This window comes from Octopus bimaculoides, chromosome 18 (assembly GCF_001194135.2).
Source record: "Octopus bimaculoides isolate UCB-OBI-ISO-001 chromosome 18, ASM119413v2, whole genome shotgun sequence".
Classification (NCBI taxonomy): Eukaryota; Metazoa; Mollusca; class Cephalopoda; order Octopoda; family Octopodidae; genus Octopus; species Octopus bimaculoides.
In genome coordinates, this window is record NC_068998.1 from 11,847,255 (window position 1) to 11,861,270 (window position 14,016).

General features: G+C 32.4%; 1 protein-coding gene across 5 annotated transcripts in view; it reads right to left on the bottom strand.

Annotated features, from left to right (window-relative positions):
• The window catches only part of LOC106868645 (transcription factor 12), a 148,137-nt gene that overhangs the window by 31,305 nt on the left and 102,816 nt on the right, over nt 1-14,016 (bottom strand). For all 5 annotated transcript variants that reach the window (XM_014914010.2, XM_014914011.2, XM_014914008.2 and 2 more), the window contains 2 exons: nt 11,305-11,392; nt 7,625-7,770 (listed from right to left, as the gene is read on the bottom strand). In XM_014914010.2, the coding sequence (XP_014769496.1) occupies nt 7,625-7,770; nt 11,305-11,392 (234 nt within the window). The remainder of the gene's footprint in view (nt 1-7,624; nt 7,771-11,304; nt 11,393-14,016) is intronic.

Sequence of the window (14,016 nt, forward strand, 5' to 3'; positions counted from 1 at the left end):
TGTGTGTGTGTGTGTGTGTGTGTGTGTGTGTGTGTGTGTGTGTGTGTGTCTGAGTATGCATGTGTACACATACACACCAACATACAAACACACACATATATATATATATATATATAACACAAACATATTCAAGAAATGGTCTTTTTTTTTCTGTTTCTGAAGCCAGTTTTAAAGAAAGGCTTGCTACTACCACCTAATATAGGTTAGAAAAACATAGGGTAAGGGAGGTTAAAGAAAGAATGAATTAACAGCAGCATTCTATTTGAAAAGAAACCCAAGCTGTTGCTTAGCTAGCTACTTGTGTTGAACAAACTAATTCCTTCCCTATCATGGAGATTGAGTGATACCACATGGGAGTAGGAAGCTAAGATTTTCCTTCAGAAGAACTGATTTCCTTCAGGCTCCTGACAGTAGCTTGACCCCTGTAAAAAGTTGCTGAGGGAAGCCATCTCCTCAAGATTGATATCTGATATATTGACTAAGAAGTAAAGATTAATTAGATTTACTAAGTGAAGATCAACAATAAACTTTAAATATTTTTGTTATAGATTAACAAATTAAAAATTTCTTGTGATTTTGTTGATTGCTTTAATCAACAAAATCACAAGAAATTTTTAATTCTGGAAAAAAAGAAAGAAAGAAAGAAAAAAAAAGCAACAAAACAAAACAAAAACAAATCACAATGTTATTGTAATATAATATATATAAATGTTATTGTAGAGAAGTGTGTGCATGTGTTTACAATTTTTAAATAGACTGATGAACAGATACATAAAGCAAATCGCATATCTTATGAGGTTTACCTGTACAACAGTGTTTAAAAAATGTAAACATATTTGCGATTTAATGCTAGTGGCTTCACAGAAATAAAAAATCATTACATATAAACACATACATGAGAACGAGAGGGCATTTATATCATTTTGACCTAGTAAAAAAAAAGAACAGCTAACATGTTTTTGACATTTTAAAGAAAACCAAACATGTAGATATAATAAAGAGTACTTGCATATGGAAGAAAAATAAAAATGGGGAACACATTCTACTATGTTTGAAAATGATTTGGAATAATTTAGCTATTTATATCCATTTTTGAAACAATGATTGATGAAGGTGTGAATATATTTGAAACCAGTAAAATGTAAACATGTGCATGTATAGATATCACAGTAACACAAATACATAATCTTTAGTTTAAGGGTTTCAAAAGAATCAGCTTAATACTGAAAATCACACACACACACGAGAGCAAGAGAAAGGGACTTAGAAGTGAATATAAAAGTCTTTGTGTTCTTAAATGACTAAAATGACTTTTCCACATCATATATATTATACCCTTATAAATACATTTATATATACAAAGGTGAGAAAAGTACTCAATACATATAGTGGAGTCTTATATTAAGAAGAATCTGAAATATCAATGTTGCACGACTAACAGGTGATGCGAAACAGATTAACAAGTATGGTATCTCAAGTTTATATACACACACGGCTGTGTGATTTCAAAGTTTGCTTCCCAACCACATGCTTTCAGGTTCAATCCCACAGTGTAGTACCTTCAAGTGTTTTCTACAAAAGGCTTTGACCAACCAATGTTTTGTGGGAGAATCTGGCAGATAAAAACTATCTCATTTATACCACACACACATACATACATACACACTAAAACAATCACTGGAGTCGATATGATCAATTAGAAGTAGAAAACTAATAGAAATATTTTCCTGTTATTGACAGCCAATTTATAATTTTCTAAAGGATTAGTAAATGAACTATTAACACTCATGAGATGGGTTTAATAGTTGATAGGCAAACTTTTGAAATAGCCATCATTACTTTATGGAGAATGAAATAGGCAAGGATTCAGGAGACTGTTTCCTTTTTGAAAGAATTTTTTGTCCAAAACATTCCCCACTCCTTACATTTTTGCCCATCAACTCCATGTCCTTTTCTGGTAAAATTTTACTGGTACTTTTCTCCACGAGGTGGAGATAGTTATTCTGGAAGTCCACTGATCACCTATTAACCTGTCTCACAAGTACAGTAGTTTTCTTTACTAATCATCATCATTGTTTAATGTCTGCTTTCCATGCTGGCATGGGTTGGACGATTTGACTGAGGACTGGCGAACCAGATGGCTACACCAGGCTCCAATCTGATCTGGCAGAGTTTCTACAGCTGGATGCCCTTCCTAATGCCAACCACTCCGAGAGTGTAGTGGGTACTTTTATGTGCCACCGGCACAAAGGCCAGTCAGGCGGTACTGGAAATGCCCACACTCAAATGATGTTTTTTATGTGCCATCTGCACAGGAGCCAGTCCGGCGGCACTGGCAACGACCTTGCTCAAAAATATTTTTTCACATGCCACTGGCACAAGTTCCAGTAAGGTAATACTGATAACAATCGCGCTCAAATGGTGCTTTTTACATGCCACTGGCACGGTTAAGAAATTGGCTGTATGTGTGTGTCTGTGTGTCAACATGCATGTGTGCATGTTACAAACAATAGCAGATCCTACTAGAGAGTAACACAGAATGAAAATTAAATTTTTTTTTTATAAGTAAAGCCTGCAGAGCAGTTTGAAATGGCTTCTTGCACTGAGTTCATGCCCCACTGAAGCCAAATACTGGTACTTTACTAGAAAAATGAAAGGCAAAGTTGACATCAGTACTGAATTCATTAAACCATACACTCTCCCGAAATATGTGGATCTGCGTCTCTGTGTCTCTGCTAGAAACCTTTAGATTTGGGTTTTAAGCCTTTAAAATCTAAAGGCTCCAAGAATAAGATGAAGGAGGGCATGGAAGAAGAAAAAAAGCAGTCTTTTATATATATTGATTATCAAGTGCATATTTTTGCATGAGAGAGAAAAGAAATAAATGGCCAACTACATCAAGCTGAAGATGTTTAATGATAGAAGAAAGATTGAGAATCATAACTGTAGAGGATTCTTTGCTAGCTTGAAACGTTTGTAGTTCTTATTTAGCTCCATTGAGACCTGATTGAGAAAACCTATGATTAAAGCCTTCCAACAATAAACATCTGTCAAATTGTATAGCAGGGACTAACATTCTCATGCATGCTCCCCCCACTTTTTTTTTTTTTGAAGACAAGTAGAGTGTGATTTGAGCTTAGCTGCTATTTCTAGCAAGTGCAATTGACCACAAAGAGGCTCCATTAGTTAGTTGTTTAGCCCCAGGTTAGCATCATTTTAGACTGAACTTGCGATGAAAAGCATTCCAGCAGTGACCACCCCGTCCCATTCCCAAGCGCAGAGCATGTACTGAGAACCACATTATTCCAATATGTCTTTTCCAGATGGTAGGATGTAATTTGAGAGTTATGCGACTGCTATTTGCAACTTGTCAAATGGCCATGTTAAGGGGCCTCCTCATTGGCCCATGTCATTGAGTAAAAAGAACCAATCACAAAAAGGGTATATATATATATATATATATACATATATATTTTTTGTTTTTAAACACAAGCAACGTCCAAAACATTAGATTTGCTTCCTTTTGTTCTTGCATGTGTGTTTGTGCATGTAGTCAGTTTGTACACATGTAACCAAGAGCATATATATATGTATGTATGTATGTATATATATATATATATATATATATATATATATATATATAATACTTACTGATATATAGTCAGCTCTGACTGAGAAGACCATTGATAAAAGTTATCCAGCCAACCCATCTATTTCAAAATATCAGAATTCACATTTTCTAATGAATCTTTTTTTTCTTTTTTTATTAAGCTTTAGTTGCTATTTCTTGCAAGTGGATCAACTTACATAGAGGCTTTATTGCTGTTTAGTCCCAGGCTCTGAATGAGCAAATGTATGATAAAAGGCATTGCAGCACTGACCAGAAGAGATTTGGCCGCCATTTGTAATATGTCAAGCAACCGTGGAGATACCTCACTGGTCTGTGACTGTTTCAGTTATTGTGTACTTCCTGATCATACCTGATCAAAACATATTCACTATGAAATGCATTCCAGTTATGGCCATCCCATTCCTTTCCCAGACAAAGAGCACACTCCACTGAGAATTACATGAGTCCAATCTCCCCTTTTCCAGACAGTAGAATGTAATTTGAGAACGACATGGCTGCTATTTGTAGCATTATTGAAGGGCCATGTATATTGGCTCATGTCATTGAGTAAAATGAATGAACCAACCAACCATAAAAAGAGAACATGTTCATATATATTTGTGTACATACGTATGTTTGTTTTAGTACAAACGCAGTTTCCGAAACGGTTCCTGCTTGTGCCTGGATTCATTACTCAACTTGCATGTGTGAATAAGCTTACTTTCATGCTTACATGACAGCGTGTGTATATGTGTATTCTTCATTTACATCTGGTTGTGTGCTTAAATTTGTATGTATGTTTATGTGACTGTAAGCACACGCAAGTATAGTATATGTTCATGTATGAGCTGTAGGAACATGAATGTATACTTAGGCTTGTCTCCGCATATGTGAACATGTATATTGTGTGTATATGTACTTGTCTGTGCACATACCTGTCTATAACAACAAATCAATCCACAGTAATGGATTGAGCTAATCATGGATTTCTAATTAGTGTCAGTCAGGAAAAGTACAATAAATGAATCCACGAATGGTTTCAAGTATTTCTGTTGTTCAACTGAATTACGGAGATAATGCCTGAGTAGTTTCTTTTTAAAACCATAACTTAATTCTCAGGCAGAATCAGCAATATAGAGTATGTTGTGACAAGGCAGGCCTTTTAAACTAAATGTGCTGTCCATTATAAAAATGAACCTTTTAAGCACTAGGCCATGTCTACAAATACACACATACACGCACATGTGTGTGTGTGTTTATTGACAAATTGGGTTCACTTCCATAGCATGACATGAAGGGCAAGTGTTCTACTTGAGCCTTGGGTTCACAAATGACTTGTAAAGCAAGTCTGGAAGGCAGAAACTGTACAGAAGCCAGTTGCACATGCAGGGACTTACATGCATACATGGTTATGTGTATGCGCATACATAAGGAACAACTTTTCTTTCAAATATGCTATATATATATATATATATATATAATAAAGATCACCTTAATGCATACGTTTCCATAATTGCTTGACGCAGATGTACACTTTACTGATGCAGATATTCTATGACTGAATACTCTTCCGTCAAATCTCACCTGTGTCCTAGATAATATTACCCCATGGCCAGACACATTTCCATGGAAGAGTGGAAATGAACAATACTGTTTGTACGATGATGGTACAACTACCAAGCAAATGTTCAAGACAAGGAGACACAAATAATCCTCACTCCACTCATGCAAACACACACACACACAGAGCAGGCTTCTTAAACCTTCTGCCAACCAAATCATCTCGTAAAGGCTTTTGTAGGCCAAAGGCTGTAGTAGAAAACATTTACTCAAGGTGCCATGCAGTAGGACTGAACTGGACACTACACACTTGGCTGGTTTGGGGCTGCCATAAAAGACATTTACCCAAGATACTGAGCATGAAATCAGCTATTTATAGGAAGAAAAAAAATTTTAATCTTGCATTTATTTCACAGGTAACAGAAAGCATCTTTTTAAAAATATAAATCATGTATTCTATATATGTTCAGTACAAAATCAATACAATGAAAATAATAAAACAGACTGATTCTAAGAAAAAATAGTGTTTTGTGTGAATAGGGTTTATTATATTTAACTACCACGATGGCAATTAAACAAATAAAACATCAAACTAAGGAATAAATTAAAAGAGTAAAGAGTAACACAAATCCATATCCAATAAATGCCTCCAGCATTAACAAATTATGCTGCTAAATCCCACAAATTACCGAGTCTCAAATTTCTTATTATGTTTACTACAAGTCATTATTTTGATTTATTTCCTTTGAATCCTGGTGCAGACACTTTACCCTAATTCACAGCTTTTTTATGCCTTGTTCACACTATTTAAATTCATAAATATACAACTAAACTCATTAAAAACATCTTGCCTAAATCTCTTGGGGAATGCATTTACTAATAAGTCTATTGAGGGTAAATGTCATGGTTTGCCTAAATGCATCTAATACGCAGATGATCTGCAGTATACAGGCAATATGAGAAAGGAACAAAGAAGTAATTATATTTTTTGCGGTCTGACGTATTTAAAATCTATTTGTGGGTGAAATCATGAATGTTTAGTTACTATTCTATATTACTATCATGAAATCATGGGCCTTGACAAATGTTTCGTTAAATTTTATTATAAACCCACTTGACCTGATGAACTGTGTCAAATTTCTTCATGTTAATTTAGAACAACAGCGAAATTGTTCATGATGCAGACATTGGTGGTGTCAGAAATCAAATTAGCCAAAAAACTGAAATTAGATGATAAAAGTAACGACAACAATGATTTCTGTCGTTTTACTGCCCTTTTTTTTATACCTGCGTGAGGTGGATACATGAAATAATCAATGGTATTAACATATAGAAATTTAAATTGCTAAACCTATAACATGAGAAATAGAAAACCTATCATGTTAATCATCTTTAAAAGCAGACTACACAATGTGGTCGTGCATTCTAAATTTACTTAAAATTTCTAAGCTTGTCATCAGTCAATAAAGTTAAGGATTAGAAGAACAATATATGGCTGATTTTGTTAAGCGATGAAATAATTTGCCCAACAAACCAGCCTGATATTTTATATGCAGAAAGATAGCAACATTTAATTTTTGTGCCAGGAGCCTCACAATAGTTTCCTAATATTAACTATCATAACAAGCAGTCAAGCAGATAATAAATGAAAATAATATTCCTCTGAGATTTCTTACTCAGCCTTATTTTCCTCCATGCCACCCATCTGCTCCAATTAAAATTTATTTAATGCTGTAGGCGGGTATAATGAATACAGCAAAAAAATAAGAAAACAAGAGAAAACAAAAAAAAAAACACACACACTAAGAAACCCAGGTATAAAGTAACAGGATTTTAATTTGCTGGGGCAACTGGAGATAGAGGAAGAAAGATTAAATAGTGTTAAGATATAAGTTATCTTAATAACATGGATGAAGAAGGGAAGGTGATGATCACGTGGCGTCCTGAAAGCAACAGTAGCAGAACAGTAATTCAGAACAATGATGATGAATATTACAGACCTTCTGGTAGAAAGTATGTTCAGGATGAGAGACTACAGTTAATGCAATGATGGAAAATAAGGCACATTCTTGTATGTACATACAAGAATATACACAGTAACAAGTTTCTCGTATTAGTAAGTTCATCTCAACTATGTTCTAAGAAACAATTGAATTATTTCAATGAATTTGAAAACCTAATGAAATTTCTGGTGTCAATTGTTCAGTAGAATATATGACCATCTCTACTGGTCTTAACCATTAATCTAGAATTAATCATGCTGGAATTTGATTTAATATCACACATCAAAGAACTATTGTAGTCTGGATATATGTCTGATGAAGGTTTCTAATTGAAGGTTTGCTTACTTTTAAACTACACAATACCACAAACCCTTATACATATATCTGGGCTATGTTTGATGTTTAGAGAGAAATGAACCAAATCAAGAGACAACAAAAATAATTTACTTACCATGTCATGGGTATGATGCATGCCACTGTAAGTTGATGGCTGACTATAATGATGGGAGCTACTATTGTGTAGAACTGATGAAGTGTATGAGGATGTAGGAAGGCCATTATTTTGAGACCATGGGTCGCTAGAACTATGTGGATTATCTGTCAAGAGAAAGAAACATTAAACAGTTTAAATTTAATTATGAAGCATTAAATATTGTCCAAGCTGGTATATAAGATGCATTTTTTTTTTTATTCTTAAATATAACAAAAGGTTGCCAAGAATCTAATTTGACTGCATTGCGGATAGGATACAAAGGGAATGATGAAACGTTAAATTTTTTTTCTTTAAAAACATAAAAAAAGGAAGGGTTTATTTTATGCAAGAGTAAGTCTTACAGACTGGCAAATACAGTGCTTTAAATTCAATCAACAGTACTAATTACAAAGTTTAACTCGAAAATGGGTAATTGCTGGAATTTAGTCTAAGCTGAAATTAAAAAATGAGTTAAAGACCAGCTAACTTAATACCAATTAGGGGCAATATTTTCCTAATTTTGTTGATACAAAAGAGTACAAAAATACTGAATATTTGGACCAAAAGCTTAAAATTTATGCTGTAAAAGTAAAACCATATCGAATAGGAAATCTCTTTAATGTTGTACACATGTATGTATGTTTATATAAACACACACTTATTATCTTTTTTTTATTCCAGTGTAGGAGCCTGTACTTGGTTGTTCAACTGCTGATGTGTTTTTCAAGCTTCTTACTGCCTTGAAAATGGAAACCATATTTTATGACAACATTAAAAAAAAAAAGATGGCCATGGAACACCAATTAAATTATGAACTTTAACTGAGCTAACACACCAGATAGACAAGATAGAGTTTACGATGGTTTTAATGTAAAGGGCCAGTGGATTACTCTTAAGCATACCTACAAACCCAGTACATTAATGTTAAATGTAATGAACCAGAGAATCTACTGCTATACTGTCAAGTATGCAAATATTTTATGTTGTTAAATATATGCCCTAACATATATGATTAAGTACACACACACACACACACACACACACCAAGCATTACTTAGTTAAATATACTGGTTTATTTGCTTTGAAATAAATAAATAAAACTAGTGAGAATTTACATTTCATTTAATTCTACTGGTAAAAAATTCAACTTCACTAGACTTGATGTGGCTCCGTTGTTAAGTAGCAAATTATATACTAACAGGATCAACAATATTACTGAAACTATCAGAAGTTATATAATTAAATCTAATTAAACATTAACAAATGGTACATATATATTATTTTGCAATGGGTAGTCATTTCTAATCTCAAGAAACTTTATTTAAATGAAGATCAAAGTTAAACAAAACAATAGATTGGTTTAATAATATATCATATTTTTATGTTGTATATTTAATACTTTAGCATCTCAGTCAGAGCAGAATTTACACCTAGAACAGATAAATATCACAGCTACCACAACAACTACTGTTGGCAGAAATGAAAGGGTCAAGAATGAAAATATTTATAACAGATAGAAAAAATATGCAGCAGTCAACAACATGAAAACCAAGAATGTTATGTATATCTTTCAGTATATGTATTGCACACATGCTTATATGAGTTTTGGGTTTATGCGCGCGCGCACACACACACACACACACACACACACACATTGTTGAAACACAGAGAGTCTTAATCTTTTACTGGCTTATAACCTGCCAGCTGAAATCAACATAGGATTATACAGAAAATAAAATGTATCCATGGTCGAAACATATCTAAGTTTATATATATATATTGAATTTTATTCCAATATAATTGTATTGTATGCATTCTTATTTATGTCTTTCAAACACGGTGCATGTGTGTGTATGTGTGTACTGAAGGCTAGATTCAACAAACAGTAATGGGATTAGGTGCTTGTAGCTATAAAAAAATTAAAAAATTTAAAAAAAAGTTTTCTAAACCTAACTTTAGATCAGTAAGTATTCCATGTGTTTGTGTTACACTAAGAAAATGAAACAATGAGAATGGAAGTAGAATCAAATTGATTGATATATCGATTATCAGAACAAAAATATTTTACAAAGCAGTCAAATTTTAAGATATGTATGAGAATTAAAAATACCTGAGTTTATACACCAAGAAAACAGCTCCTAAATTTCACATGGATCAATTTAGCTGTACCATTCATGACGGAAATTTTAACTTGCTTTTTGCTTTTAACTCTTTAGCATTCAGATTTTTCTATCAAATGTAAAGCTTATTTATTCACATTATTTTGAATTAATTATGCATTATCTCGTAGCTTTGAGAGTTCAATAATATGATCGTTGCATTTTTAGAATAACATTGTAGGAAAGGCATGAGAGATCAGATCTGGCTGGTTTGGACATAAAAGATAAAATATTTGGGCCAGATATGTCTGGTTGAAACACTAAAGGGTTAAAGCTATGTAAATACAAATTTCATACTGGCTGGTACCTATCAGAGCAATACCTGTCATGTTTCAATTAGTGCAACTTATGCACAAATAAATATAGTAATTTCAGAGTAATTTGCTAATTAGAAACTAAGTAAATCATCCTGAAAAAGAATCTTTCCTTAAAACAAAAATGACAGTCTAGTTTTAAACATTTCATGGAATTTCAACTATTATATACATATATATATTTACATGCACACACACACAGACACACAGAAAACCAGCATGAAGAACTATTTACAATGATTAACATTTTATACTGTTAAATATTCACACCAGCTAATGTGTTTAAATATATGCACCAAACTTTATATTGCTAAATACAACTGTTCCTTTACTTCTGATCTTTGAGAAAATTAACAGGACAAAATAATGTGGATCTATTGTGAAGTAGCAAATTATAAACTGATAAGATTAAGAACTTCACTGAAACTATCTGAAGCTCTATTACATTCTAATTGAACTTCAGTGAACACTATTATAATAGTTAACCATTTCTAATCTTAAGCAACTGTATTCCAATTTAGACTTGTGCAAAAAAAATATTTAAAAAAACTCAACTAAATGCCCCAGTAAAATACTGAATTTGAAGCAAAACACATGTGCACACTTGATGGGATATCTAGCATGTTTATTTTTTTTTTAAATAAGAGAGACAAACTTTCTGTAAATGATAATGTATAAAATATTGTTTTAATAAGCATCACTCACTGATATTTTATGCTGTAAAAACAGCAATATAATAATGAAAAAAATATAGATTTTATCTTTTTGCTACTCTATTTCAATATATTTTAAAAATAAACAAGCATTAAGTAAAACTATTTTGTCATTATTAAACTGCTGTTTAGAATATAAATCAGCATGGAATTCTGATAAAAGGTTTTTAATTTAGGTTACTCTAAAACTGGAAGCTTGTACTGTAGGAACAAGGGTCGTCTCAGGCAGGTTTGGTATCAAAAGGATGAACTCTTTCGGAGTTTATGAAGAAGAAGTAAAAATAATCCCTTTTGTAAACACATTTCAAATAGCATTAAAGTAGATTAGCTCTTCCTGATATGAGTTATTCTGATAGACTTCAAAGAAGAACAAAATGAGTCTTAGACCAAATGGGAGGTAGGAAAGGAAACAAACTATTAACCACAAAATTTTGATTTGTAAAATAATGGAGAAAGAAATATCAGGTACTCACCGTACATATAGGACTCATAGATACTTGGTTTTGGAGACGGATACTGCGGTGAATCTTGACGGTACTCATCTGGGCTAGGTGAGTAAACCTTCAAAAGAAAAAGAAATTTTTTTTTTTGAGTATTGTAATTTAATGATTACCAGTAGTGTCTGTGGAAATTTCATGTAATATTGAAAACTAAAACAATGTCAACAATTTATAGAGATCCACAAAATACATTATTTTCTTTTTTGTTTTTTTTTTTAAATGCATTTGTGTTTGGCTCTTGAAATGGTGTAAAATCCCGCATGGGTAGTACTTAAGAGAGAACATCTTTGGAAACTATATTCTTTGTTATACACTTATTGTTTTTTTCTACCTTGTTACTAATTATTTTTATGTTTATGTCAAAAAGGAAAAAAATCTTAACTATGGAATGAAACCGAAGCTGCTTTGCTACAGTATGACTATGTTAGTAAATCTTTAACCTGCACGATTTACTACATCATTTAGTTTCACATCAGATGAAAGTTCAAACATTTGGGTTTGAAGCCACAGTCCCAGTTTACAAAGTGCAGTAGTGCTTCACTGAACTATAGATTCTAGATAGAAAAACAAAAAAGTAATACACACATAATCACATTCACATACATTGATAGAAATATACAGATCTGGAGAAAGACTGTAAACACATTATAAACACAAACATACACACACACATTTGTGCAATTGATGTAAATATAGCCTTGCAAGTATATTTCTACTAGTTATACATGAAATCTGGAGAGAACATCCTTTCTGAGAATGCTTGCATATAACCAACCATGTGGTGTATGTATACAGACTCAACAGTAATTAGAGTATGAGAATGGATACTTTTTTTTAGATGTTTATAAACTGTTGGGTCTCTATACATATACAACATCCTGAGTAACACACACACCCTAGTGTGAGAGGCCAGATATGACTAGTTTGAGCATAAAACAGGTAGAATATCCTGGCCGGATATAGCCAGTTTAAATGCTAAAGGGTTAAATGTTTTTATTAAATACAACAATCTGATTACAATAAATTACTATAATTATTATATGCACTATATCATTAATATAGAAGGTGGGTTGTAGAAGGTATAGGAGCTTAACGAATTAATCAGCTTCAAGAAATTTCTAGACAATACCATTACAGAATCATTGAACCATTACCCCCTCAATAAGATGTTGGGGACATAGCATTAAGCATCTTGCTTAAGAAAGTAATATTATGTCTGCTATGAAAGCACAAAAAATCTTGGGAACCCAGAGGCCTGAAGCATCATCACCATCATCATCATCATCATCATGACTACATTACACCTATAATACCACCACTGCTGTCTTATCAAAAGACAAAAATGGGTTTTTTGTAAAAAACTGAACAACACCAGTAGAATTTGGGAATGAGATTTTAAAATGAAAACTTGGAAACTGATTAGTTTTTCTTCCAGGAGTAACTTTTAAGAGAAAAGAAGGAGTACATCCAAGAATAATACTCATAGATTTCTCTTGACTAGACACAACAGTATATTGCTTTATCAATCTCAAGGGATAATGAAAGACAAAGTTTACCCTAATGGGATTTGAAACTTGTGAGAAAAGGAGAAAACTAAACACTACAAAACATTTTAGCCTTACATCCTATGACCTCAACCATTACCATATATTATGATGATGATGATGATGATGAGAAGAAGGAGGAGGTAGAGATGATGTTCATGCCTTTCACAATAACATTAGCATAGTAAATGAAGCTACTCAAATAAGGAATTGAAACGAAGCCATCAGAAACTATTGCTACATTATGAGCCCACCATCACCACCACTACCATTATGAACAACTATAACAAAACAATAAGCCAAACAGATCCTCCATGTGGTCATTCAAACCTACTAGAAATAGCAGTTAAATTTCCTTCAAATCACATCCTAAACAAAACAAAATGGAAGACATAAGATGATACACTGATCTTCCACCAAAAATAAAACTGGATAGTCATAGCTGGAATGTCATTTGGCTGAACTGACCTGGCATAAAACAATTGAATTGGAGGTATAAAACAAGAGCACAGTAATTAACGCTAATGCAATATATACATAATGGAGTAAAAATAAAATACACAATGACATCTTGTGAATTATATAAACAAAACAAAAAAAAGATTATACAAAAGACACTAAAACAAAAACAAAGAAATCACTTAAAAAAACTGGTCCCTGATTTTAAAATGATAATGCCAATAAATTGCACTCAGTCATATTTGTAAAATTGACCAGATTATTTTAAAAGTTACTTTTTGTTTTTCATGAAAATTAAAAGTCATCTGCTTTTAAAAGTAACTCAAGGTAAAAGTTTTGTTTCAAGAAAGTTATTGAAACAAACTTGGCAAGATATTAATAAATATGAAGTAAAAGAGAAAAAAAACATAAGGAACAAGCATGAGCTATTTTTTGCATTGTATTGAAATTAAATTAAGCAGCTTTTTTAAACGAGCATTAAACTTTTTTTTTTAAGCTACTCAAAGATCTAACTTGGTAAAAATTGAGATAAAAAGAAAGTAACTTAAAATATCTTTTGTCATTATTTATAAATTTATTTCATTTTTCTCTCTGGCTTGGATTCCTAGCAACCATTTGTTCTCATAGAATGAAACTATGTCGTGGATTTAAATATATTAGGAGTAGGGAGAGAAAGGGAAAA